Source organism: Acanthochromis polyacanthus, chromosome 11 (genome assembly GCF_021347895.1).
Source record: "Acanthochromis polyacanthus isolate Apoly-LR-REF ecotype Palm Island chromosome 11, KAUST_Apoly_ChrSc, whole genome shotgun sequence".
In the NCBI taxonomy this organism is placed as follows: Eukaryota; Metazoa; Chordata; class Actinopteri; family Pomacentridae; genus Acanthochromis; species Acanthochromis polyacanthus.
In genome coordinates, this window is record NC_067123.1 from 38,715,027 (window position 1) to 38,742,719 (window position 27,693).

General features: G+C 37.9%; 2 protein-coding genes across 3 annotated transcripts; one reads left to right on the forward strand and one right to left on the reverse strand.

Moving 5' to 3' along the window:
• The first annotated feature begins 6,766 nt into the window (after positions 1-6,766).
• LOC110964826 (prostate stem cell antigen-like) lies at positions 6,767-10,126 on the forward strand. Its single transcript, XM_022213664.2, has 3 exons — positions 6,767-6,818; positions 7,752-7,871; positions 9,759-10,126. The coding sequence occupies exons 1-3, from the start codon at positions 6,767-6,769 to the stop codon at positions 9,968-9,970; spliced, it is 384 nt and encodes a 127-aa protein (XP_022069356.1). The 3' UTR covers positions 9,971-10,126.
• Positions 10,127-14,863: 4,737 nt separating this feature from the next.
• Positions 14,864-23,695, reverse strand: clic1 (chloride intracellular channel 1). Of its 2 annotated transcripts, none has more exons than XM_022213673.2 (7): positions 23,589-23,695; positions 23,294-23,344; positions 19,068-19,177; positions 18,659-18,784; positions 17,460-17,566; positions 17,068-17,249; positions 14,864-15,911 (listed from the first exon to the last, which is right to left on the reverse strand). In XM_022213673.2, exons 2-7 carry the CDS (start codon positions 23,333-23,335, stop codon positions 15,750-15,752), a joined length of 729 nt encoding a protein of 242 aa, XP_022069365.1. In that variant the 5' UTR covers positions 23,336-23,344; positions 23,589-23,695; the 3' UTR covers positions 14,864-15,749. The 2 variants fall into 2 exon arrangements, with proteins under 2 accessions (XP_022069365.1, XP_022069366.1); XM_022213674.2 differs by having other exon boundaries at positions 23,294-23,341; positions 23,589-23,668.
• Positions 23,696-27,693: the final 3,998 nt, after the last annotated feature.

The window sequence follows — 27,693 nt, forward strand, 5'->3', positions numbered from 1 at the left end:
AAACGAATATCCGGATATTCGTCTTTAATGGGGCCCGAATATTCGGAGGCCAGCCCTATTGAATTCCTGTTCCACATCAGATGTTCAGAGCTCACCTTGAATGCTGCCGTCTGCTATCTGATAGTTTTCCTCATTGACGTCTTCAATAAAGTCTTTTTCCTCGTGTCAGGATGTGGTGAGACTCTTTCTCAGTCGCAGCAGAAGAACTGGTCACTGCTTCAGCATCAAACGCTCTCCAGCACTGACAGTGTTTCAGGAATTCATTCACTGTGTTGTGAACTTTGAAGGAACAGAAACTTTACAGTTGCCAAAGATATGAGCTCCAATTCTGGATGTTTGAGGAAATGAAGTTCAAAAAAATTAACACTTGATTTTTGCTGATAACTCATTAAATTACTGAAGAAATCTAACATAAAAACCTGTAAACTCTCAGGAAGCTTCTGTTAAAGTTTGTCTATAATTCTATCATCATGTTCTGGAACCAGAACTCTGCAGAAGTTCCTTCAATCAGATACTTGTGTGTTTCTATTTCAGGCCTCAGGTTTAAAAGTACAGCATAGGATTAGAAAGGAGTGATTTGAATATTTAAAGCAGTCCAGTAAAGGTTTGGAGTAAAAATTATTAAATATTTTAATTTAGATAGATTTGTGTCACATAATATAGCAGAGTCTCACTTAAATAAATCCAAATGAGTTTCTGGGTATTTACATTTTATAGAATATTTGATTTCTTAATCTAAATCCTGTAGAGTCTGAGCCTAAATAATATAATAATTATGTTAATTTAAATATTATTGTAGTGCAGAGTCATAAACTTAAATCAGCTAAACTCGCATAATAAATCACTTCACAGTCTTAACCTGAACATCCATATTATTGAGGTAAATTTACATAAATCATGATATTCTAGTCTTAACTTGAATATTTCTGACATGAATCTTTTTGTATTGTGCTGATAAACAACAATAACCCGACTTTCAGATCATATTTATTGACTGTGATGGTGAGACTAAATTCCTCCACATTCTGGAGCTTTATCTGAAGCAGCTGTAGGAATAAATAGAAATAAAAATCTGTTCATTTCCACATTATGCACATTTATTTATTCTTAATATCTCAGACTGAATGCTGGCTGTCAGTAAAAACAAACTCATCTGCAGGACTGGATCGAAAAATGGAAACATGGACAGAATTTAACACTCATGTATCCATGGCAACACTAAAGTTTCTGCTTCTTGCCAAAGTTCACAACAACAGTAAAGATTTTAATCTAAAACTTCAGGGATGACTGCTGACCAGAAGTATTCTGATCAATACTTCATGATCAATATCAGGACAGATGTTACAATTCCAGCTGTTCCAGTAGACTGCACTTATTTAGAGAAATTAAAACATCACATTCCTCATAAAAACTAGATGGAACTTTTATTAAAGTGCTGGTGAATAAACTGTGTAATTAAATGAGGAGATGTGAGACTTCCACAGCATAAATCACCATCAACTGGATCTGCAGTGTTGATTCAGAGCTGAATGTCAGAATGAACTGAGACAGAAAAGTTGCTTTGAGCTGCAACATTAACAGTTTTCATCTGGTTGTTTTGCTCCAACATGCTGTGAAGTTCAGTTTTTAACTGAATCAATACAGGGATTCAGTGTTAAGCGGTAAATTAGCCACCTGTGCTAATTAGCCCGCTAGCTAACTTAGCCGCTTAGCTAGCTAATGCGTCTGGACCAACTGCTCAAACACAACAAAACACAACTCGTCACAAGTCGCTGACTTAACGTACAACAAAACAACGCTACTGGTTAAAGTATTTATCTTCTTACCCTGTTTTACTCCAAAAAGAAGGTCAACAGCAGCCAAAGATGCTACCAGACCGCCGACCATAGATATAGATAAAAGGCTTGATGCTCCACCCTTGCTGACGACCACTTCCGGTCTCAGAAAATGAAAAATAAAACGGACCATTTTTCGTTTCTGTCTCTTCCTGATTTTATTTTTTTTAATTCAAAATATATAATGAAAATCAAAGCATTTTAAAAACTTTGTATATCCCTTTATTTCAAATTTATTTTTTGTATTTTAAAACGAAAATCAAATGACCACTTGTTTCTTGTTTATCGATACCAGTTTCAGAACGGAAACTCCAATTGCCAGAAAAATATACGGACCAGAGGAACATTTCCAGCAACCATCACTCCTGTGTTCATTGTGTTAGCTGATGGTGTTGAAAGGCTCGTTGATGATCAGAAAACCCTTGTGCAGTTATGTTAGCACATGGATAAAAGTGGGAGATTTCATGTAAAACATAGAATTGTCTGGATGAGCCAAAACTTTCTGAACCGTAGTGAATGTTGGCTTTAACTAATGTAGAGCAAAACTAATTAATATAGAGCAACTTTAATTGATATAGAGCAACTTAACTAATAATATTAACTTTACCAATTGTAGAGCTACTTTAATTAATGTGCACTACAATTCAAAAGTTTACAGTCAATTATCTGGATGAGCCCAAACTTTTGAATGCTAGTGTACATTAAAAAAAAAAAAAAGAAACCACACATTTCCATCATAAATTAAAGCAGAAAAAGCATAAATTAGTGCACATAAAGTTTATGATGTTCAAAATTTCTACCCAGACCACTGCTTTATGTTTCCTCTCCAACGTTCTGACAAAATCTACTTCCATGACTATGTGGAAGTAGATTTGGTTTAATTTAATGTAGTTTAATTTAACACTAACTACTGGAAATTGTTTGCTTAACTCAGACCTCTGTCTTCTTTTGTCACCCTGACACCCCTCCTTTGTATTAAGACACCAAATTAGAGGCAGATTTGGGGTTTTCTTGGATTAAGGACACTTCTTTTACTCCTCTTGTAATCCTGATGAATTGTTTATGAACTGTGTCTTATATATGTGAATATCAACCTTTGTGCAGCGTTCAAAGTCATCCCAGATTACAGGATATGTGGTGAAACCATCTTTGTCTGGTTTGTCTGCGTGACACGGCAGAAAAAATAATAATCTGGCTTTTCCTGAAAACTGGGTCAAATGGCGCTGTGATTGTTGGATAAACAGGTTGCCTCAGCTGACACCACAGAGGACACCAGTCGTGTTTCTAACCAAAGTGATGTTTGTATAGGTCTGAAGAGCAGGGATGTAAGCATGCACACACTTGTTTATGTCTCATAAATGCCTCCAGACTTGTTAACTCATGAGTATTCCCTACTAGTGACTGGACTGAGTTACTGCAGACGAAACACTCAGATGTGAAGCAGAGGCAGAAAATGTGAGGTGGATGTAGCAGCAGACAGGATGGAGGATGGGAGGTAGAGGCCACAGACAGGATTAAAGAACACCATCTGTCCACTGAGATGCTTCAGCCAGCACACAAAACATCCCTGTCAAACACAGCATCAGCGCCGTCTGTAGATAAAAATAGAAAAACAGACGCAATCCTGTCCTTAAAACACAGTTTTTACATTCAAAAATAGAAAAAAAAGGCAGGGAAACCTAATTTTAGCTCTGTCTTTTTGTGTTTTTAAAGCAACAATTCTTAAAGTGTTTGAAAAAATGCATCCATTAAACTAAAAACTGCCTCACAGAGCAAAATGCTTTCTTTCAACACTAGTTTGAGTGTTTCCTGTTGCAGGACACGTGCAAATTCTTTAAAAAGGTTACCCAAAAAAAGCATGTTTTTTTTAGTGTAGTTTAGTTTAGTTTATTTCAGTCAGCATCCAAAACAACAAACTGACAATAAACAATTACTGTTGGGCAACGACTGAAAAGGCATAGGCTGAAGCACAGCTTACATCGCCTACCCTTATCACAACTTACGTTTTCACGCTGAAAGGAAAAATGAAAACAAAAATCCAGAGAAGAATTTTACAGAAGCTTACATTTTTGCCTTACAATAAATTTCTTAAATAAGATTCCATTAACTTGGCTTTAAGCTTTCTCTTAAATATAAATAATGAAGTGCCAGACCTCAGTTCATCCTCTAGAGCGTTCCACACATGTACACCTTGGAAAGAAAAACTTCTTAACTTTACATCAGTTCTTGCTTCAGGCTGAGCAAACATAAACAATCCTCTAAGTTCATATGAAGTACTTTTCATTTTGAACAAGTTCTGAACACAGTTTGGAGCTCTGTCATTTTTAATTTTAAACATTAAATTGGCAATTTTATAATCTACCAACTCATTGAATTTTAAAATTTTTGATTTGACAAAAAGGTTATGGGAATGCTGATCATACGTCGCTCTATTTATGAGACGAACCGCACGTTTTTGCAGTATAATAATCGGCTGAACAATAGTTTTATATGTTTTTCCCCATATCTCCACAGAATATGACATATATGGTAGTATTAGAGCATTATAAAGTAGATGCAGGGACTTGGAACTAAGTATAGATTTTGCTTTTTGGAGTAATCCCAGTGTCTTATACATTTTGGATTTAGCATGTGCCACATGGGATTTCCAACACAACTTACAATCAATGCATGTGAGGATAAAAGGACAGAAATACATATTTACAACAAACACAGCTGCATCGAGCATCACAAGTCAAAGGTTCTTGATGACATTTACAATTCATCAAAGCCAATCAGTCATTTCTTCATTCAGAGTTTAATCATGATTAACAATGCTGCAAATCTGCAAGAGAGTTTGTAGAAAAGCAGGAGTCTGTTTGCAGAGAGTTTCTCTGGAGAGCTTGTGGCGGCACAATTAATGAGCTGGCAAACAGGCCGCAAAGTCTAAAGTCTAACAACAACACCATAGTATACAGGTAGTACGTTAATTTAAAAAAAAACAACAACAACGGCGTAGCATAGTATAAGGTTTCCATCACAGTACAGTCTATCATTTTAAAAGCACAATAGTATGTGGTTCATAAACGTCATAGTACAGCATTTCATCTAAAATAAACAACAGACTATGATATTTTGATTAAAAAAAAAAACACACAAAAAACCCCAGCATAGTATAGTGGTTCAAAACACACTACTCTCAGAGGAACGTTGCTCTAACAAGGAAACGCTGCCATACTGTCCTTAGGGAAGGTCTCCATAAAGTTTGAGAGGAACGTTCAAAATGTTTTGTAAGAATCATTTCTGAAACGCTCTGAGGGAAATGTTGACCTAATGCTCTCAGATGAGCGTTGCCATGGATACGGTGCCATAACGTTCTCCGGGAAAATGTTGCTGCAAACAACAACAGCAACAGTTCCAAAGCGTTTTTAAAGAAAGCGGTTTCTGGAATGTTCTTAGGGAACAGTTAACACAACGTTCTTAGGGAAACGCTGCCGGAACATTCTCAGGGAAGCGTTGCTGTTCTCTCTTAGATCCTGACGTCTGTGGAGAAACGTTCACGGCTCCAGCTGAGCTCTTCTTTCTGCTGGACGCCATCGGCTGCCTTCCCATGATCCTCTCCTTCATCCTGATGATGCCGCCTTCAGCCAATGAGAAGCGAGCTGTGAGTGACACCAGACTCTGTCACACCTGAAACCCTCCTCTCCGCCCGTCTGACCGCTGAGCTCACCTGTTCTTTCAAAAAACACTACATAACCTTCAAACGGTAGGTGGTATAAATTCATCCCAGCTCACTCCAACCTTCCAGAGATGCTCCTCCCTCACCTCAGAGCGCTGAGTCCATCTCCATCACAAGACCTAAGTCAGCAGACCGTCCTGCTGCCTCACGTCTCCTATTACAGCCTGAAGGATAATTCAGTTACATCGACTCGTCCTCCGGCTCACTGACTGTCTGTTCCTGACATGCTGACTTTATCTCCACGTTTATCTGCTGACTTTAACGGTCACTCTGAGCTTCAGTCTGCAAATAATCACTCACATAAATGTCTTACAGTACAACTGTAAGGTCATAGGTGCAGATTCATTCAGCACTAACCAAGCTCTGGAAGTTTTTGGAGCATTTAAAACACAAAAATGGACACATTTTATCCTTTAATTAATGTGTGACCCTTCATCATGATTGAACAACACCTGAAGGAGTTTATTAATGTCACACAGTATCACACTGCTAGAAGAGTAAAATATGTGAAATAGAACACAGAATCGACACATTTATGCTTTTTAAAAAGCTCAAAGATATACAAAAGCACAAGTTCAGCAATAATCCAGCCTGTTTACCTGTAAATTGATTCTGTATTGACTTGTTTAGGGGCTTCTTCATTGAAAACCAGTGTATTTAGTCATTTTAAATATATATTTTTATGCTTTACAGACTTAAATAAGATGTGTGAAAACCCCACATCACTAAAGTATGTTCAGTATATTCAGAAAAGTGCAACATTTTCTATGCTTTTGTCTAAATAAGGTGCAATTTCATGAATATGCTCATTCTTAACCGAGTTATGAATCCCCAGAAATATTGCAGATGATTTACGGCCGTCACAGCGAGGTCAACTCTGTCACATATGATTATTTATTTTTCTCGTTACCAGTAAAGATCATCATCAGGTCTCACTGAGCTTCCTACAAACAAACAAATCTTCATTTCTGGACCGACCTTAACCTGGTCAGCTGTCTGAAATTAGCTCTGAATTCAATTAGAAGTCTCAGGGAGGAGATGCTGACTGCACAAACACCAGCACACGAGAAAACCTCTGCCTGTGCTGAGAGCAGACATCACCTTTCATCATCAATCTGATCTGGGAATGAGTGAGAGTTTTAACATCCTGGAAAGAGATTTCTGTTCCTGAAAACGTGTTTGAGGGATTTCTAAGGCATTTAGAGGAGTCATCATGCCTCAGTCACAGCTTCTATTTGTGTTCCTGTGTTGTCTTCCTTTGGCAGGTATGTGGAAAGTTAAATATATGTTTAAAAAAGTGACTTTTATTGGATAAATTGTAAAGAAACTCTTGAAAAAATGCGTATTCAGGAACTCATTTGTAACACATATTTAAGGATGGCTTCATATTTTAATAAAATGCGTCAATGACAGTTAAAATTGTAGATTTTAACCTTCAAATTATATTATTGGGCATCAAAAAATCCCTTTCTAATATAACTAACGCAGCACGAAATCCACAGAGCTTCTTCTTTTTGACCAAAGTTTAGAAGTCTGAAGTATTTTTAGGAGAATATATGTGTAAAAAAGAAACGCTCAACAGGGAACACAAAGAGTCCATTCATACTAAAATACTGCTCCTCTGGATGCTAAAGGCTTGATTTGATTTGCTCGGGTGGAGGATTGTGGTTTTAACCCGGTTAAAGATGGTTATAGCAAACACATGTTCTCTTACTGCAGAGCTCCATTCAAACTACATTTTATTCATTTTAAACGGTGTCTTTTGTGAAAAAGCAAATGTTCAAACCTGCTAATAAAACATGTAGACGTGAAATAAGTTCAGTCCAAACAGCTTTTTTCCGATTTTGTAAGTTTTATTGTGAAATTTTAACTTTTCTCACAAATAAAGAGACTTCTCTAATGCTGGCGCGCTGATAAGTAAGAAGCTGAAACACAGAAAAGTCTAATTAAACTCTGAAATCATTCAGTGTTTCTGTTACAAAGCTCGTCCACCAGGGGGCACCAACAGGTTGATTTTTTTTTTTTTTTGGGAATAAATCATCTTCTAGAGCTAAATTATCAGAATTACTTTGCTTGTTCTGAATTTTTTTTTCTGATTATCATATCAGATTTAAAACTCTTACTCTTGTTTTTAGCCTATAAATGTAAAGACTGATGCTATTTTAAGTGATTTAATATCATGTAATTGTCCTTTCCAGCCTGTTTGAAGTGCTACACTTGCGTATTTCCAGCCATCTCTCCTTTGGACTGTCTGAAGTTTCCTCTGGAGTGTCCAGCCGGCCAGCGCTGCCTCTCCAGCGTGGCGACGGGAAGACGAGGTGAGGCTTTATTTCTGGTCATGGTGGTCACCAACTGGTAAAAACAGAACCTCAACATGCAGAAGAAACACTCATCAGTACTAAAACAAAGGAAACATTTGGAGTTTTGGTTATTTATCGGTTATTATGCTGTGATTTTACTGGTCCGGTCCACTGGAGATCAAATTTCTGTGGAACCTGAACTAAGATGCTTTAAGGGCCTGTAAGAACAAAACAAGACAAACAGTGAGTCAACAGATCAAACCTCATCACCGTTTCTCATCAGGCCGGTTGTCGGATCACTGATGTCATCAAATTATGTCTATAAATAACTCCAGTGTGTGGCTGAACATCATCTGAGGATAGAACCCATAAATACTCTCAGTTGTAAATACAAAGGGAGAACAGAGAAGAGATCAAATCTGTGTTTCTACAACGTCTGACCCAGAAATCATCCAACCCGTCAGCTGAACAAAGAGGTAAATGAGTGGAGATGAGAAGCTGCCACTCACTTTCTTTAAAGTTTATTTTGTATCATATTGTGTTAGTTGAGACTGAAGAATGACTTTTTTAAACAACAAAAACACGACAAAATATGACAAAAATGAGACACAAAGCAACGAAGAACTGGACGAACGACACGAACGAGACAAAAGACAACGAATAAAGCAAAACACAAAATAACAAAAACCAGACAAAAAACACAAAAAAAGGAAACACAAAACGACAAAAACGAGACAAAAAACAAAAACACGACAAAATATGACAAAAATGAGACACAAAGAAATGAAGAACAGGACGAACGACACGAACGAGACAAAAGACAACGAATAAAGCAAAACAGAAAATAACAAAAAACAGACAAAAAACACAAAAAAAGGAAACACAAAACGACAAAAACGATACAAATAAACAAAAACACGACAAAATGTGACAAAAATGAGACACAAAGAAATGAAGAACAGGACGAACGACACGAACGAGACAAAAGACAACGAATAAAGCAAAACACAAAATAACAAAAACCAGACAAAAAACACAAGATAAGGAAACACAAAACGACAAAAACGAGACAAAAAAACAAAAACACGACAAAATATGACAAAAATGAGACACAATGCAACGAAGAACTGGACGAACGACACGAACGAGACAAAAGACAACGAATAAAGCAAAACAGAAAATAACAAAAACCAGACAAAAAAACACAAGAAAAGGAAACACAAAACGACAAAAACGAGACAAAAAGACAAAAACAAGACAAAATATGACAAAAACCAGACAAAAAAACACAAAAAAGGAAACACAAAACGACAAAAACGAGACAAATAAACAAAAACACGACAAAATGTGACAAAAACGAGACACAAAGAAATGAAGAACAGGACGAACGACACGAACGAGACAAAAGACAATGAATAAAGCAAAACACAAAATAACAAAAACCAGACAAAAAACACAAGAAAAGGAAACACAAAACGACAAAAACGAGACAAAAAAACAAAAACACGACAAAATGTGACAAAAACGAGACACAAAGAAATGAAGAACAGGACGAACGACACGAACAAGACAAAAGACAACGAATAAAGCAAAACAAAATAACAAAAACCAGACAAAAAACACAAGATAAGGAAACACAAAACGACAAAAATGAGACAAAAAAACCCCAAAAACAAGACAAAATGTTACAAAAATGAGACGCAAAACGACAAAAGAAGAATCTAGTATTTTACTTTATGATCTAAACAACTTGTCATGTTCTAGAAATTATTTTAAATTCATAGTTTTACTAATTTACAATCTGCAGTTAATGTCTTCTCTGTGATTTTTACACTTTGAGGGCCGGATTGGACCCTATCATCCATTCATCTATCCATCCTGACTGATGTCTTTCTGCTCGTACAGGCGCCCTCCAGATGACGATGTATGAGAAGAGTTGTGCCGTCAACTCCCAGTGTGGTCTGAGTGGACAGAAATACGCTTCGGGCGTCTTCTTCAACTACACCAACGTCTGCTGTGATACGGATCTGTGCAACGAAGCCACGGCCGTTGCTGCCCTCATCTGGAGAGGATTGATGCTCTGGATGCTGCCGGCACTCGGCCTCCTGCTGGCCTGAGCAGCGCAGGGGGTGAAAATCATCGAGAAATGCATTAAAATGTACCGTCAGAAGGCACACGGGACAGGAAGTGGTGTACCAAGAAGGTTGGAAAATGCCCATTTTTATACATTTTTAAAAGAGAACATCACCAAGTGGCCACTCAGCAAATAATAAAAGCAGAAATCTACATTTTCCTGCATCTAAAAGTAATGTGGTACAAAAATATCTGGGTCAGTATATAATTGTGGGATTTTTTTGTATCATAGTTGACATTTTTGCTGTTTTCAGGCCTAAAATCAACATGGCCGCCTATAACCAAACACCACGTGGCACTTTAGAGAAAGATTCTTCTAAATATTGCATATGCAATTGTGTAAAATTGAAATTTATTTCTAAAGATATTGCAGTAAACCTGTTGACGCTAGACTCACACTATTTTACAGACTGAAAACAGTCACAAATGTGCACAAAATGACCACAAAAAGAGCTAAAATGACCACCAAACAGTCTGAAAATGACCAAAAAAAGAAACAAAATGAGCACAAAGACGCACAAAACAAACAGAAACTAAATGATCACAGAAAAACAAAAAAATGACTCAGTGACAGATAATTATCATATAAAGACAGAAAATGATGAGGCACACAAAATAACTAGAAAAAACACAAATACACCAAAAATGATCACAAACAGATTTAAAACGGCCAGAAAAAACACTCAAAATGACCACAAAAAGACCTAAAATGACCACAAATAGACCTAAAATAACCATCAAATAGTCTGAAAATGACCAAAAAAAGAAATAAAATGAGCAGGTCATGTGATCTGGAATTAAAACACTTCCTTTAGAGGTGTTTTTGTAATGGGTAATATTACAAAAACCTCAATTATATATTGACCCATGCATATTTAAATACTATTCCCTGATTTGATGCTTAGAGCAGACCTGAATATAAAGTGGTGTTTAACCCTCAGAGTGTTTTTTGGAAGGGAAAAAAAGCGCTAAAGTGAAAAAAAAAATGCTTTTTTTCTTTCTGAATCCCAGGTATCAAATTGTAAAAGGTCCTAAAAGTGCAATTTTCACAGAATATATTCAGTAAAAATAACTAATGAAGCTTTACAGAGATGCCTTCTTATACCATGAGGTCAGTTTCTGCATTTGCTTTGTACACTTATTTCTAAAACTTCCTGTATTTGACAAAATTTTTACTGATTAAAATTTCCTGCTTCTACTAGAAAAACCTCTACACCCTTTTGTTCGTCTTCATTTCAGTAAAATCTGTCAGAAAAAGGTTAAAAAAAATCAAGAAACATGGATTTAATATTAAGATATTTTATTGGGACATTAATAAATGTGTCTTTTTAGGAGCTTAACATTTACATTTGAGCAGTGCCATTAGTTTGATTGTCTTCATCGCTACTGGTTCCATCCTGCGGACGTTTGAAGTGCAGCTGCTTCTAACTACATGATGGCAAACAGCATAAAAACGACAAAAAAAAGGCTAAAACAAAAGCACAACATGGGTAACGAAGCACATGCATGACATAAAATACAAAATAAAAAACAGAGTTAAAAGAGTGACGTGAAAAACAAACTAGCAAATGAAACTTTAAGAATCCGACATCGTCCCTGAAGTTGCATCAAATCCTACATTTAGACGTGAACAAGAATTACTAAAAACACGTCAGCATGAAGTCACTCAGACTTGATCCCTTTAAAAAAAACTCCACAATAATTCAGTCAATAAAACACGTCCTCTCTGTGAACGTCTGTGATTAAACCTCTGTAGAAAAATAACCAAATCTGCTCACACTGAATTTCTAATCGGTTTAAATTGCACTTAGGTTCTTTATTTTTAACGACACATGACGAGGCTGCTCGGAGCTCACAACAAAGATGTTTACAGCACTATTTATGATCGCAAACGGCCTCTGGAATTGTTAATTTGCCTTCCAGTTAATAAATCCTCCACACAAGCTGCTGCTGCTGCTACTACAGTCGGACGAGGCGTTTTTAGTTCCACTTCCTCCCACAGAGTTCATTTCAAGTCACTTCAGCTGGAGTTTCACACCGAGAAGCGAGTTAATCCAATGACCTGACATCCCAGAGGTTACAGCAAGGCTGTAAAGGACAAGGCTGGTGTCAATGAATCCCATGAAAACAGAAACACCAACAAAAAACTGACCCTGCTAATGAGCATTTTACTGATTTTGGTACCAAGTTGGTTGTGGACAATGACAACAAAACGGACTTTTAATAACAAGAAGAGTCGTACATGGAGAAGTTACGGAATACTAAAATTCAAAATGAAAACACCTCAAACTGAATGAAACAGCTTTGAATCTATACAGATAGACCCTCCAGAAAAATGCGATTATGCGATCGCACGAATTCCCGCGTTAATCACCAAAATGCCGCTGATTATGCAGGGGTCAATTATTTCCCAAAAGGCCGCATAATCCCCGCAAAACAGCGCATAATTCCCACAAGAATCTCACATTTCCACGAAAAAAAAAAAGAGAAATATGCGGGTTCGACTTGATTTCACAATTTCCGCATAAAATGAGAAAACTATGACCGATATAAATGGAGTTGTGAGTTTTTATGTGACGCCCGGCCTGACGTCATCAGTTCATTCACACACACTAGAAGCACGAGCTGATGCAGAGCGCGGCGCTCAGAGACGAAAAACAAGAATGGCGAATGCGCAAAGATCACATTTACCTACGAATGTTTCAGCCAGAGACCCAGGACCCAGATTTACTGCACCAAAGTGGGGGGAAACTTTTTTTGCACCCCGTGCAACATCGTTCTGGAGCACCGCATCTTTTTGCATATTTAACAACTATTCGCATACTTTGCAACTTTCCGCAATTTCCCCACATAAAATGGCATAAAAACCCTGCATATTTATTCGCATATACAAGGATTTTAGCCCGCGTTTTTCTGGAGGGTCTATACAGATAATTCTACGTTAGCAAGTCTTGGTTGAAATCATCATGTCCTGAAATCCTATTGCTTATGTTAGTTTGTATTTTAAATCAAATTTAGCATTAAAAAAAATGTAGGAATTTCACTGGTATCTCCCTAATAAGCTGTGTGCCACACGGGGCTAAATGCTAACACCAACACGGTGATCTGTAGCAGGTAGAACTCTGGTCACCAGCTTTGATAGGAGAGTTATCGATGGTTCAGAACAAACTAATCGATGCTGCTGTGGCACTGAAACACTTAAAAAAGAGCCACGTCGAAGCTCTGTGGTGCTTTATGATGATGAACACAGGCGGTGTAGTTTCTTCTAAAGAGAAGCGCTAGATGTGTGTTCATTCGCCGCTTAAAATAGTCCCCAACAAATGCACCATTTACTCCTGTTTATTTTTATGAATGAACTTCTCCCTGACTACTGGATTGTTTTCATGGGATTTACTCACAATTAGAGAAATATTAACCAACTCCAGCCTTATCCTTTAATCATTAACGACCTACAAGCTAAATCTATCAAAGCTGCTTTTTTTTTTTAAACACGACACACATTATTTCCTCGTAGTTTTTCCCTTCATGACTAACATGCTGCAGGAGGCAGAGCTTCACTTCTTCATCCACAGCAACTCTCACCTCCACACACGATGGGCAGAACTAAATAAATTGCTGGCATCGAGCCCTACGCAGCGGATCACAAACGAGCTGGGTAATCTTGAATAATCCTTCGCGCCTGCTGTGGGAGGGCAGAAAGGGGAAGCCCGACTCTATTGAAACCATTTCCTGTCTCTAACTGTTTTCAGCGAGACTCGATCTGCACCTCCTTCCTCTCTGAGGCGCAACAAATAAAGGTCGCAAACAGAAATTGGCTTTAATGGAAATATAAAGAAAACGTTGTAATCCTCAGCTGTGAAAGGCCTTAGTCCCTCAGGAATGAAATAAACGCGAACGTGAAGCATCTGTGCCGACAGAAAAACCACAAGAGACTCTTTGGCAGGTGAGCCGGTGCTGGTTTTCAAACCTCACTTCCTCAACCAGAAGAATAAGAATCGGCCTGTTTGAGGCTCGAGAGGTTCTAGTGAAGGTTAGATCTGGTAGGCAGCGTTGTGTCTGTTGAAGTTTAACCCCTCAAAAAACAAAAAAAAACATCAAGGACAAACGGTGGCATTGATAACGACGGAACAATGAGCATCAGTGAGTCTCTGCTGATGGTGAAACTGTACACAAGCAAGGCTGTAGTTAAAAAGGTGTGTGGACATGTTCGTGTATCTGCAAGCAACGCGATCGACAAGTCAACCATTAGGGGGCGTTCCACCTCAGTTCAACAAATACTTAAAAAGCTCCCACCTGATCATCTCGTATGTACGTTATTAAGTATAATGTGTAGCATTTTTGAGTGAAAATTTCTTTAAAAAATAGGCGGGGTCATGTTGATTTCAGTTTTCTTCGCCCCAATCTGTGGATCAGTGTTTGAAGAGCCATAACTTGAGAAATAATGTAGCTGGAGTCCTGAAATTTGGTAGAACCATTGATATGAACACATGCTCTCCAATGGCATAACCCTGCTATGATAGAATAATACAAACCAGTTTTACGATGGTGGAAATTTGACATAAAGAAAGGCTTTTTTCTATTACACCAACCATAAAACTTCTACTTTTCCCCCTCAAGAGCCAGAATAATTTTTACCCATGACGAGCACCAATAGGAGCTTTACAAATGTACATTTTTAAAGCTCTTATTGGTGCAAATCACAGGGGAAAAAACTGCCTCTTCAGGTGAAAAATACAAGTTTTATGGCTGATGGACTATCGGACCAAAAAAAAAAAAAAAAAACATGCAATTTTTTCCTTTCTTTATCAAACTTCCACCATCATAAAACTGGTTTGTATTATTCTATCAAAGCAGGGTTGTACCATTAGAGAGCATGTGTTCATATCAATGGTTCTACCAAATTTCAGGACTCTCACGACGTTATTTCTCAAGTTATGGCTCTTCAAACACTGATCCGCAGATTGGCGTAAAGAAAATGATGAAAATAAAAGACACCACCGATCCTTAAGACTTTTTAACTCAAACTAACGCTACCAATGAGCCCAGATTGGACACAAGGTCAACTCAATCAATATTTGGACACATTTTGACTCATTTCCAAGACATTTTAAGTCAGTTTTGATGTGTTTTGGTCTTTATTTTCCGGACATTTTCTACTTTTTTTGTTATTTTGGACAAATTTGGAATAATCCTGAGAACATTTTAGAGTTTTAGTCATTGTAAGAGTTTTAGAGTTTTCATCATTTCCAACATTTTTAAATCAGTTTTGTGTTATTATGGACATTTTTTTTTTTTTAATTCCAGAGATTTTCAGTCATTTTTGCCTTTTTTTTGTTTTTAAGTTATATTTTTGGAGTTATTTTAAACTTTGTTGTTATTTTGGACACATTCTGAACACAACAGGAGTCATTTTTGTGAGACTTGGACAACTATTATGTGGTTCTGAACAGATTTTGACAAGTATTTGCCATTTTTGATCATTTTAAAGTACAAACGGTGAATCTGCAGATGGCTGGAATGACCCGTTCATCCACTGATGACAGTCAACAAGTCATCGTCAGTTTGTTTTCACATCATCCAGTTTAAAAATAAACCCATGAGAGCAGCATGACAACGCTACAGAAAGCGTCACAGCGATCAGAGCGACTTGTCGACCGCGTTGTTTGTAGAGCTCGTGTGTGTGTGTCTGTGTGTGTGTGTTTCTGTGCTTCTTGCATGCTGCTCTGCTGGTATTTTCAGGACTTGTGTACCACCGTTCTCCCCCTACTTCAGAGCTTTAGCTACAGAGGCGTAGGCCATGTGGATTTCGTCGTCGATGGGGCAGGTGGAGGCGAACTCCTCCCTGGCGTACGCTGCGTTCAGGTACCTCCACAGGTTCGTCAGGGACTGAGGGACGCTGAAGTTTCTGTATTTCAAACACACCACCTGCAGAAAGGGAAAGAAAAGAGATTGAGAGGCATCAAAACACAGACTGTATTGGCAATTAATTCAGCGGGCTGAGCCGACAGGTGAGTTTAGAACGACGCTGTGAAATTAACGATGACTCAACATGTCTCCTGTTTCAGTGAAGATAAAATGATGAGCATTACTGTCTGTCTGCAGCAACCGTCATGTCTCAGTTTTAATACTAGAACATGACCCAGACTGGAACAGCTGCTCACTGTGTTGTTACGGAAGAAAATTGGTGACATTTGTGAGCATTATAGATTTAAAATGCTGTCAAAGACGGCATGTTTTACTCCTGAGAAGGCGCCTCTGCTTTTTATTTTGGTTCATATGAGTTCTGACTTCATGACAAAGAAGAATTTTCACACATTTACACTTTTTTCCTCCGGAGACTTAATGCAACTTTGCACACAGTTTTTTACTTGACATTTTTTTGTTTTTGTTCTACAGGGGGCTTGTGAAAAGAGTCTTATTTTACTCTTGAAAATATGTTGATTTCCTCACACACGTTATAAAAAAGTTGTTCCACCTGTGGTGTAATCTACTACTGATCGCACTGTGACAAGATATAGAACATTTACATTTTAAATAAGGTTATTTATTCTATTTTGGAGAAATTTACCGCAGTTTTGCACACCAATACATGAAAGTTGTAGAGTAGAAAAATAAAGGCGGCTCGTGAAAAGAATGTCAGTGCTTCTGTTTCTTTCGTCTCATAATTATTTGTTTACAACTTTTTAAAAAAGTTTTTCTACCTGTACTAAAACCTACCTCTAATCCGTGGCAACAAGAAGCACAAGACAGGATTTATTTCACAACTTATTTATAGTTTGACCTTTTGTTAGGTTATAGGTTTTCCCAGAGATTTAATGCTTTGTTGCATAAAGTGATTCTATTCTATTCTTGTACCTGAAAATTCATCTCTGTTGTAAAGTTAAAGAAATACTAAAGGACAAAGTATTATAAAACAGTCAAATGTTCTGCGTGGAATTCATATAGAATAGAATAGAATAGAAACGCAGCATGGACCCGTCCCTACTCCTCAGGTCTTTGTTGTTATAAGCCTTAAGGGACCAAAAAACATATTTTTTAAATGAATCTGCCGATTACTCAGACGATAAAAACCCAGTATTACCTTGACGATGTGCAGCTTCGGCAGCAGGTTGCAGTCAGCCAGAGTGAGCTCTTGGCCGTCCAGGAAGGGGCGGGACGAGGAAGTGACCTCATCGGCGCTATTCTCGTCGATCTCGTCAGGAAGTGGGGAGCCGAGGTAGTCGTCCAGCTTCTTCAGAGCCTTCAGCAGGCCTTTCTCTAGATCTGAGCACACAGAAAGCACATATTAAAGCTTTTCCCCGACCATCAGAGCAGCAGGCGACCTTCTTAGCGAGGCCGACCGGCTCAGACTGTAATGTCATTAACAGACGCACATCAGAGGACAGACAGGAGGAGAAACCACCAGGAAATACCAGCAAAAACACAAAGCCGGGCTGAGTTTCATTTCCCCGCTAAGAGTCTGATCTGACTCACTTTCATTCGCCTGAGGGTTTGAGTTCTTGACGTAAGCGGAGAACTTGGAGAAGACGTCCATGCCGGCCGTGTTGGATTCTGGGTTACGAGCTGCCAGGCGAGGATATCTGAACACAAAAACACTCATGAGTGAACTTTACAAGCTGCAAAATGCCTGAACTCACTAGTAGACGGCATAAAAGCTGCAAAAAGTCTAAGCAAGAGCAAAGAAAAACAAGCACAGCTGCACACCTTGTAGGAGCAAAGCAGCATCAGTGGAAACCCCTGCAGAATCTGCATCTGAGTCAGTTTTTATTTGACAAAAATGCAACTCAGATAGAGATTTTGCGGCTTGGAGTCGGTGTGCAGGCGTTTCTGTTTTCACAACTCCACAAAATGCTGCAAAACCCAAAGAGACGTCTTCATGTTGTTCAGCAAAGACACTCAATTTACCGTCACATGAGGCGAAATAAAGCAGCAAATTCAGAAAGCAGGAAAAAGCTCCACATTACTGCTGGACAACAACAAAACGACAACCCACAGAAAGGATAAATAGGAGAAAGGAGGACGACTAGCGGCAAAACATCTGCCAGCTTCAACGGAAGAGTCCAAAATCTCCCTCGTTTTTTTGTCACCTCTGGGAATAAAGGCACACTACTGTATGCAAATGGGAATTCAGAATGTTGGAGGAACTGTTCATGAACCATTACTGGAAAGAAACACACAAAGCCATAGAAACAATTATGAATACTTAATTAGCATTTGATTTTATAACTGTATATTTGGGACACATTTCTCCAGAGGTGAAAAACAGAAATAGATACTCAGTCTATGACTACCTGCACGGGAAAAAGCAACAACAAAACGACAAGAAGAACCGACAACAAATAACTAGACAGACAATAAACGTGGGAATTTATAGGATGAAGACACCTTTGAGACCTGATTTTGACGGACGACGGCGTGAATGTGGACTCAAAATGTTTTAACTGAAGGAAATGTTTTTGTCCTTTATCTACTGATTCTTTACTGTGAAACCTTGTAGTCTGAGGCGATAATGAGCTGCTGTAAATTTTGTTCGTCACATCTACTCTCTGGATGTAATTAGTTTGTGTGCATTTGTCTAATTTTTCAGAGGTGAAAATCTAGATTCTTTCAACAAAAAGAACTGAAAAAAGACAAGCGCTGCAGCTCTGATTTGGAAAACGGACGATTCTTACTTGGGAGGGCAGAGATTCTCCTCCAGAAACTCCTCGATCTTGTTGGTGTCGGTCTTCACCTCGCTGCCGTACAGCAGGAACGGAGGCTGAGCGCCCGGAGCCAGGTCCTTCAAGATGTCTGGCTTCCTGAAGACGGACGGGAAAAAGCCCACAAGACGGGCAGAAGAAGGAAAAAAAGAGAACAAAAGATGTCAAACCACAGGAAGCTGCTCATGTTTGCAGCTGCAACCTGTTAACCTTTGGCCGAAATCAAAGCAGCCGCAGTCGGTTTGCATCTTCTAACATCTAAAATCTGATCCAGAGTCGTGTTTTTTTTTTACTGCACGCTGCTCCTCTGTCACGCCGGTGGAAACCTGCAGCGCTGCGAGGGAATAAAACACAAACAAACGGGGATGCTGTGCGTTTTCACCTCTTCATGTCCACCGTGGTCACGTCGAAGGTGACTCCTTTCAGCCACAGAACCATGAAGAGACGCTGAGAGAACGGACAGTTACCGATGCTCTGACCGTCACTTCCTGCCTGGAAAACACAGAAACACAAAATCTATTAAATGCACCATTTTTATAGTAGATTTCTTTTCATTTCCTTGCATAATTGGGCTGGAACTAACATCTACTTTCATGTTGATTAATCTGAAAATGTCAATTAGAATTTGGCACACATAAAAGTAACCCGTTCAGACGTCTTATTTCGTCCAACCAACAGTCCAAAATGCAAAAATATTCAGTTCACATTCACACAGGAGAAACAAAAGCACTGAATCATCACATCTGGGAAGCCGGAAAACAGAAAACGTTTTGCATTTTTGCCCAAAACGTTGCTAAAACGATTCTGAACCCCAAAACCCAGCAACAGGTTTGAAGGAAATGAAGTGAAAATCCTTCATAATTATCAAAATTACATAATTTCTTAGCCAGAAACTGTAAAAACCAAAGGAACAGTCACATTTTAACCTTGTCAAAGTCCTTGAACTTCGCATCTGTCATCAAAAACTCAACCAAATCTCAGCTAATAATTGTGATATTTCACATGTACAACCGCACTAAATAGACTCTGTAAAAACAAGAAATGTGCAACTGTGAAACCATGACAGACTCAACTGTGAGCAACGGTCTGATGAGAAAACTTTGGGAGGATTTCAGCCGAACTGCAAGCGGTGTTTACACAAAGCAGAGAGGAGACGAGCGTGAAAACAAATTAAATGCAGACAACAGTAAAATATCAGACATAAATAGACCAAAAACAGGACAAAATACTACAAAAACGACCACAAAACAACACAAAATGAGACAAACGACACAAAACAAAAGACAAAAAAATGGACAAATGACAAAAAAACAGACAAAAAAATTACACACACGACAGAGATGAGACCAAAATTGAAAAAAGGAAAAAACAAAAATAAAAAAGTAGACAAACGACACAAGTCAGACAAAAAACAACAACAAGAAAAAAAATATTACTCAGATGAGACATGAAATGGCAAAAAAAAAAAATAAGAGAAACGACACAAAACAAAACAAGGACAAAAAATTTGACGAAAAAAGTTACAAAGCAACAAAAAAAATGGACAAACGACAAAAACGAGACAAAAAAATTACACAAAACGAGACCAAAAAAGCGAGAAAGAAAACGGCAAAAAATGAGACAAACAACAAAAATCTAACAAAAAAAGACAAAAACAAGTCTAAATACTACAAAAATGAGACAAAAAAATTACACAAAACGAGACCAAAAATGACAAAAGCGAGAAAGAAAACGGCAAAAAATGAGACAAGCAACAAAACTTGGATTAAAAAAAAGCCCATAACAACAAAAACAAGACAAAATATTACTAAAACGAGACACGAAATGACAAAAAAATAAGAGAAACGACACAAAACAAAACAGAAAAAGGACAAAAAAATTGACGAAAAAGTTACAAAGCAACAAAAAAATGGACAAACGACAAAAACGAGACAAAAAATTACACAAAACGAGACCAAAAATGACAAAAGCAAGAAAGAAAACAGCAAAAAATGAGACAAACAACAAAAAATCTAACAAAAAAAGACAAAAACAAGTCAAAACATTACAAAAATGAGACAAAAAAATTACACAAAATGAGACCAAAAATGACAAAAGCAAGAAAGAAAACGGCAAAAAATGAGACAAGCAACAAAAATTGGACAAAAAAAGCCCATAACAACAAAAACGAGACAAAATATTACTAAAACGAGACATGAAATGACAAAAAAATAATAGAAACGACACAAAACGAAACAGAAAAAGGACAAAAAATTTGACGAAAAAGTTACAAAGCAATGGACAAACGACAAAAAAAGAGACCAAAAATTACAAAAGTGAGAAAGAAAATGGCAAAAAATGAGACAAACAACAAAAATCGGACAAAAAAATACAAAAAACAACAAAAACAAGGCAAAATATTACAAAAATGGAGACAAAAACAACAAAAGAACAATCTAGAATTTTACTTTCTGATCCAAACAACGTGTCATGGTCTAGAAATGATTTTAAATTTATAGTTTTACTAATTTACAATCTGCAGTTAATGTCTTCTCTGTAATTTTTCCACTTTGAGGGCCGGATTGGACCCTCTGGAGGACCACTTTTGGCCCACGGGCCTCATGTTGGACACCCCTGATGTACAGTATTTAAATCAGAGTTTGTTTTTCTAGTTATCTGTGACACCTGGAAAAGTGTTTTACGAGTTAAATCCATTTTGTAAACTTCATTTTGTATAAGAAATAATCCAAGATATTTTTCTATTTTTTGTAGCTGAATTACTGCCTTTTTAAAATAAAAAACAAAAAAACAAAAGAGGAAAATAAACAACCTGTGTGTGTGCACAGTCAGCACTCAGGATTTGTGTCACTGAAAAGTAAAATGACGAACGACAACCGTGAAGCTTAAACTGAGTGGAAACCTCCTGCAGAGCTCTAACCTCATTTACAGGCAAAACCGAAAGCAGGAAACCGACACACACACAGAAGATAATACAGGAGAAAAAAGGGCGTTAAACACTAATTTTCACGGCTTTCATTCATTCAGACTTGGCCTCATTTATAACACAGCCACGTAAGAAAGAAAAAAAACACAAGATGTTGGCAGATAAAAGTAAGAATGGATTTAAAAATATTAAAATGAGCACAAAAGTTACACAACCAACAATTATTACCCCGGGAGTCTATTTGTGTGAAATATTGCTATTTATGCAGCAAAAATCCAATTTTTTATGCATTTTTTGCATCATTTATGGAGCAGATTATTAAATAATGAAGGAAATAATCAGCAGATGAACCCACAATGATAATAATAATAATAATAATAAGTGCTAATGTTGACTTTTGTGCAGTTTTCTTCACCCCAATCTGTGGATCAGTGTTTGAAGAGCCATAAGTTGAGAAATAATGTAGCTGGAGTCCTGAAATTTGGTAGAACCATTGATATGAACACATGGTCTTCAATGGTACAACCCTACTTTGATAGAATAATACAAACCAGCTTTATGATGGTGGAAATTTAGTAAAAAAAAAAAAAAGATATTGCACCAACCATAAAATGTATTCTTATTTATGCAGCAAAAATCAAATTTTTTTTATGCATTTTTGCATCATTTATGGAGCAGATTATTAAATAATGAAGGAAATAATCAGCAGATGATCCTACAATGACAAAAATAAGTGCTAATGTTGACTTTTGTGCAGTTTTCTTCACCCCAATCTATGGATTAATGTTAGAAGAGCCATAAGTTGAGAAATAATGTAGCTGGAGTCCTGAAATTTGGTAGAACCATTGATATGAACACATGGTCTTCAATGGTACAACCCTGCTTTGATAGAATAATACAAACCAGCTTTATGATGGTGGAAATTTAGTAAAAAAAAAAAAAAAAAAGATATTGCACCAACCATAAAACTTATTCTTATTTATGCAGCAAAATAAAAAATTTTGGACACATTTTTGCATTGTTTATGGACCAGATTACTAAATAACGGAGGAAATAACCAGCACATGAGCCCACAGTGACAATAATCGCGGCTCTATGTGCAGCTTGTTTCATTTCTGTATTGAGGCGGAGCTGCTGAGGAAATGATCGCAGCTTTAAGACGTGCAGGAAGCCACACTTCTACTTAACTTACATGTGTGTGTTTCCTTTAGGATCTGAGAATGTGGGCCTCGAAGCTCCAAGGCACTAAATCATACCACACAATCTATTCAATTACAAAACTATTACAAGCCTAACAGAAAAGTGAGAGGAGAAGGCAGTTTGGAGGAAGTTACAACAGCATCTTCCAGGTCTGCAGAAGTTTATAAAAAACAGAAGTGTAGCACATTTTCATACAGAGGAATCTGGTTGTATTAGAGAATGTTTTTGGCTCAAAGAAAATGGGATTAACCTGACTGGACGACAAACTAAATATAGATTAAAGTCGGCTGCCTATTATCTTAATGTGCATTTAATTAGATTAGAGTGGTTTCTAAGCCTGTGAGTCAGCAGAGGTGGGCAGGAAAACTACACACCGAGCTAGATATGATTATCAGCTCGTGTATAATGGTAAAATAAATAATAATGAGCTACAAAAGCCTGTTGAATAAGCTCCTGTCACATTATGTTCTGGATTTTTCTTTTACCTTCACGAAAAGTTCCACTCGAGGCTGGTTGGCGTCGCTCATCTTCTCCTGCTGCACAACACAAACACACAAAAAGCAAATTATGGTTTTAAAAATACACTGAACTCTTTAAAGAAAAAACTAATGTTCCAAACTAGTCGCAGGGCAAACAGCCAATCTTCATCCTCCGCTAAAAACCACGCAGATTTCAGATTGAAGCGCAAAGTGAGACGTCGAAGCGGCGCTAAAAGTAAACCTGCGCCATTTTAACGCGCTAAAATTCGTATTTTAGGTGATTTTAAGGATTAAAACTCACTAAAGTTGTCGCTGCCGCAGTTTCTGCTGCTGGTTCCTCCTCCCAGTTCTGTGAGCTACACACTCATCATCATCATCATCATCATCATCATCATCATCATTTCCTGGTGCGGAGTGACGACACCAGCTCTCAGCCAATCAGAAGGCAGCAGCAGCAGGAGGAGGAAGAGATGCAGGATGAAGGTGTGGTCGCTTTATTCATCTCTAAACTTCTTAAAATCACACAGAAGTCCCTTAAAGTTACAGAAGAAGGTTAGTAGTTTAGGTAAAATGGAACCCTTTAATTACAATTTGTATTTTAGAAGAATTTCTTCACTATTAGTAGTTTAAATTTGTCCTCTGAGGAGGACCTTTGTAAACCTGAATATCTGCCACCCACTGCATGCTACTGAATTACCTCCTCTTGCCATCTACACAGCACATTTAGAGAGTGGGGTTCTGGTACCTTTCTCTTTCTCATTAAGGAAAATGGCTTCCATCAGAGCATAATGCTTTTTATTGAGCAAATTTAGGCTTTAAGTGCTGTTTTTCATATTTTATACAAGTCTCTTAACCCTCGTGTCATCCTGAGGATCATAATTGACCCGTTTTAAAGTTTGAAAATTTGGAAAAAATATATATTTTCACAGTGAAACTTGTGATAGCCACATTTTCAGCATTTTTGGGAAATGTTTGAACATTTTTTTTGTGGAAAAAAGATGTGCTAAAAATGTTTCTTAAGAACATTCAGAAAAAAAATCAACCAAAATCCAGCAAATTTCGCTGTCAATCAAATCAAACACAGAATTACTGACTTCATCTCAGACACAAAATAACCTGAGAAAACTTTTTAAAAGAGGCTACTGACGCAATTTGTCACCTTATAATTAGATTTTTAAAAACAACAATAAAGAAACAAACCTCCAGAGTTCAGAGGTAAATATTTTGCACTTCTTTCTTTCTTTCTTTCACAGTAGTGATTATTTTGTGTCATTGAAAAATGGCAGCAACACTGATTCTGACGCATTAATGTCCATCCATCCATCCACTATACACCGCTTTATCCTCACTAGGGTCATGGGGGGTGCTGGAGTCTATCCCAGCTGACTCTGGTGAAGGCAGGGGACACCCTGGACAGGTCACCAGTCTGTCACAGGGCTACATATACAGACAATCACACTCACATTCACACCTACGGACAATTTAGAGTAACCAATTAACCTCAGCATATTTTTGGACTGTGGGAGGAAGCCGGAGTACCCGGAGAAAACCCACGCATGCACAGGGAGAACATGCAAACTCCATGCAGAAAGATCCCAGGCCCAGGCCGGGATTTGAACCAGGGATCTTCTAGCTGCAAGGTGAAAGTGCTAACCACTGCCCCACTGTACAGCCCACGCATTAATACATATATATCTTTAATATATTGTGACGAGCCAGGTCCTGGTTTCCCATCCACTGATAATGTAACAGCGACGGTCGAAGCTTTAATCCAGATCCAGTTTGTTCTGGGACTCCTCGGTTTAATCTGTTTAACCCAGCAGGAGGTTTCACTTCCAACCTGCTTTCACTTAGAGCCTGAAAATAAAGAATTTAATCTATAACAAAACACATAATTTATTGGTGAAACACGTACTGGAACACCTTAGAATTTGAAATTAATATTTAACTTAGGTTTTTTTGGCACAGTTTCTGCTAATAAACTACAGAAGAAGAGTGTAAGACGATTAGTATAGAGCAACTTTAACGGATGTAGAGTAACTTTACCTCTTTCACTCAGAGCAAGAAAATACAGAATTTAATCTATGACAAACATATAAATTACTGATGAAACATGTACTGAAATGCCTTAGAATTTTAAATTAATATTTAACTGAGCTTTTTTTGCACGATTTCTGCTAATAAACCACAGAAGCAGAGTGTAAAGTGATTTAATAATATTCTGGTTGTGTTGTAGCTCTATTTGTTGTGTTCCTGCTTGTGATTCACTAGAGGGCATCCTCAGCTTTGAAACTGAGAGGGAGAGTGGTGAGACCATAGACTGTATATAAAGATGGATGTAGCATCTGGCTCCAAAAATGAAGCCCACCTGGAAGTGTCAAAAACTTGCAATATCATGCCGTCCGCTAGGGTTGGCTCCAAAAAGCTTTTGCTCCATAGACCCCAATTCATCACCAGAAAAAATAAAATTTGATAGACTGATTTTCTACAGCTCAGGATTTTTTCCCGTTAGTTTTCATGGTCAAAATGAGAGATCAGGTGGCCGATCTTAAAATAAATCAATACTGAATTTTAAATAAATCGTTAAAGTTGGAGGAGCCAGGAGGCGTGGCTATACTTGATAGACAGTCTTGTTTGGAATGATTGACAGATCCTTTAGGGCGAGGCTTTCAGCAGTCTGGCTTCAGTCTGGCCCGCCCATAGACTGGTCCTGCCCCTAGTTGCTCTCCGGTCCAGTCTGTTTGATGACGCTTTTTATGTCACTGGCTCCAAAAAATCCAAAATGGCGACCAGGAAGTAGCAAAATCCGGGCTTCATTTTCTCGGCGTTGAAACCAACGGGTTAAGTCATCGTTAGTTCACGCCTGGGTGAGACAGAATAATTATATAAACTAGAGAGAAAATACTTTGCTGTAGACTGACAGCTCAACATGTCACATTTCTGATTCCAAAAAATAGAGGATCATCAGCATGTTTAAGCTCCATATTCAGTTTGACAGAACAGGAATGGTGAGAATTTACAGATATATTTGGAGTCATTTTAAACAGAAATGCCAGGAATTCACAGGAAGCAGCTTCTCAAAAGTAAATATTTGCTCAGTTCTCAGTTTCTATGATAGCAAAGTAAATTTTTTGGCTTTTTTTTTGACAGTTGTCAGATAAAATTGAAAACATTTAAACATATCTGTTTATAACTTATACACTAAACAATCAATGATTTTTTTTCTTGTTTTTTCTGTTTTTTATATATGACTGCACTTTATAAAGCATCCTACACTGTACACACGTGGACAAAATTGTTGGTACCCCTCAGTTAAAGAAGGAAAAACCCACAATTCTCACTGAAATCACTTGAAACTCACAAAAGTAACAATAAATAAAAATGTATTGAAAATTAAATAATCAAAATCAGCCATCACTTTTGAATTGTTGATTAACATAATTATTTAAAAAAACAAACTAATGAAATAGGGCTGGACAAAAATGATGGTACCCATAACTTAATATTTTGTTGCACAACCTTTTGAGGCAATCACTGCAATTAAACGATTTCTGTATTTGTCAATGAGCGTTCTGCAGCTGTCAACAGGTATTTTGGCCCACTCCTCATGAGCAAACAGCTCCAGTTGTCTCAGGTTTGATGGGTGTCTTCTCCAAATGTCATGTTTCAGCTCCTTCCACATATGTTCAATGGGATTCAGATCTGGGCTCATAGAAGGCCACTTTAGAATAGTCCAACGCTTTTCTCTCAGCCATTCTTGGGTGTTTTTGGCTGTGTGTTTTGGATCGTTGTCCTGTTGGAAGACCCATGACCTGCGACTGAGACCAAGCTTTCTGACACTAGGCAGCACATTTCTCTCCAGAATGCCTTGATAGTCTTCAGATTTCATCGTACCTTGCACACTTTCAAGACACCCTGTGCCAGATGCAGCAAAGCAGCCCCAAAACATTACTGAGCCTCCTCCATGTTTCACTGTAGGGACAGTGCTCTTTTCTTCGTATGCTTGGTTTTTGAGTCTATGAACATAGAGTTGATGTGCCTTACCAAAAAGCTCCAGTTTGGTCTCATCTGTCCAAAGGACATTCTCCCAGAAGCTTTGTGGCTTGTCAACATGCATTTTTGCAAATTCCAGTCTGGCTTTTTTATGAGTTTTTTTCAGCAGTGGTGTCCTCCTTGGTCGTCTCCCATGAAGTCCACTTTGGCTCAAACAACGACGAATGGTGCGATCTGACACTGATGTACCTTGGCCTTGGAGTTCACCTTTAATTTCTTTGGAGGTTGCTCTGGGCTCTTTGGATACAATTCCAACGATCCGTCTCTTCAATTTGTCATCAATTTTCCTCTTGCGGCCACGTCCAGGGAGGTTGGCTACTGTCCCGTGGGTCTTGAACTTCAGATTAATATGA

What these genes read in the sequence shown, in the direction of transcription:
- LOC110964826 (XM_022213664.2), top strand. Translation starts at nt 6,767, where the DNA reads ATGCCTCAGTCACAGCTTCTATTTGTGTTCCTGTGTTGTCTTCCTTTG. An exon ending in GTGTTGTCTTCCTTTGGCAG is followed by an intron (nt 6,819 to 7,751) that starts GTATGTGGAAAG and finishes TGTCCTTTCCAG; the next exon opens with CCTGTTTGAAGTGCTACACT. An exon ending in CGTGGCGACGGGAAGACGAG is followed by an intron (nt 7,872 to 9,758) that starts GTGAGGCTTTAT and finishes CTGCTCGTACAG; the next exon opens with GCGCCCTCCAGATGACGATG.
- clic1 (XM_022213673.2), bottom strand. Translation starts at nt 23,335, where the DNA reads ATGAGCGACGCCAACCAGCCTCGAGTGGAACTTTTCGTGAAG. An exon ending in GAGTGGAACTTTTCGTGAAG is followed by an intron (nt 19,178 to 23,293) that starts GTAAAAGAAAAA and finishes TGTGTTTTCCAG; the next exon opens with GCAGGAAGTGACGGTCAGAG. An exon ending in ACCACGGTGGACATGAAGAG is followed by an intron (nt 18,785 to 19,067) that starts GTGAAAACGCAC and finishes GTCCGTCTTCAG; the next exon opens with GAAGCCAGACATCTTGAAGG.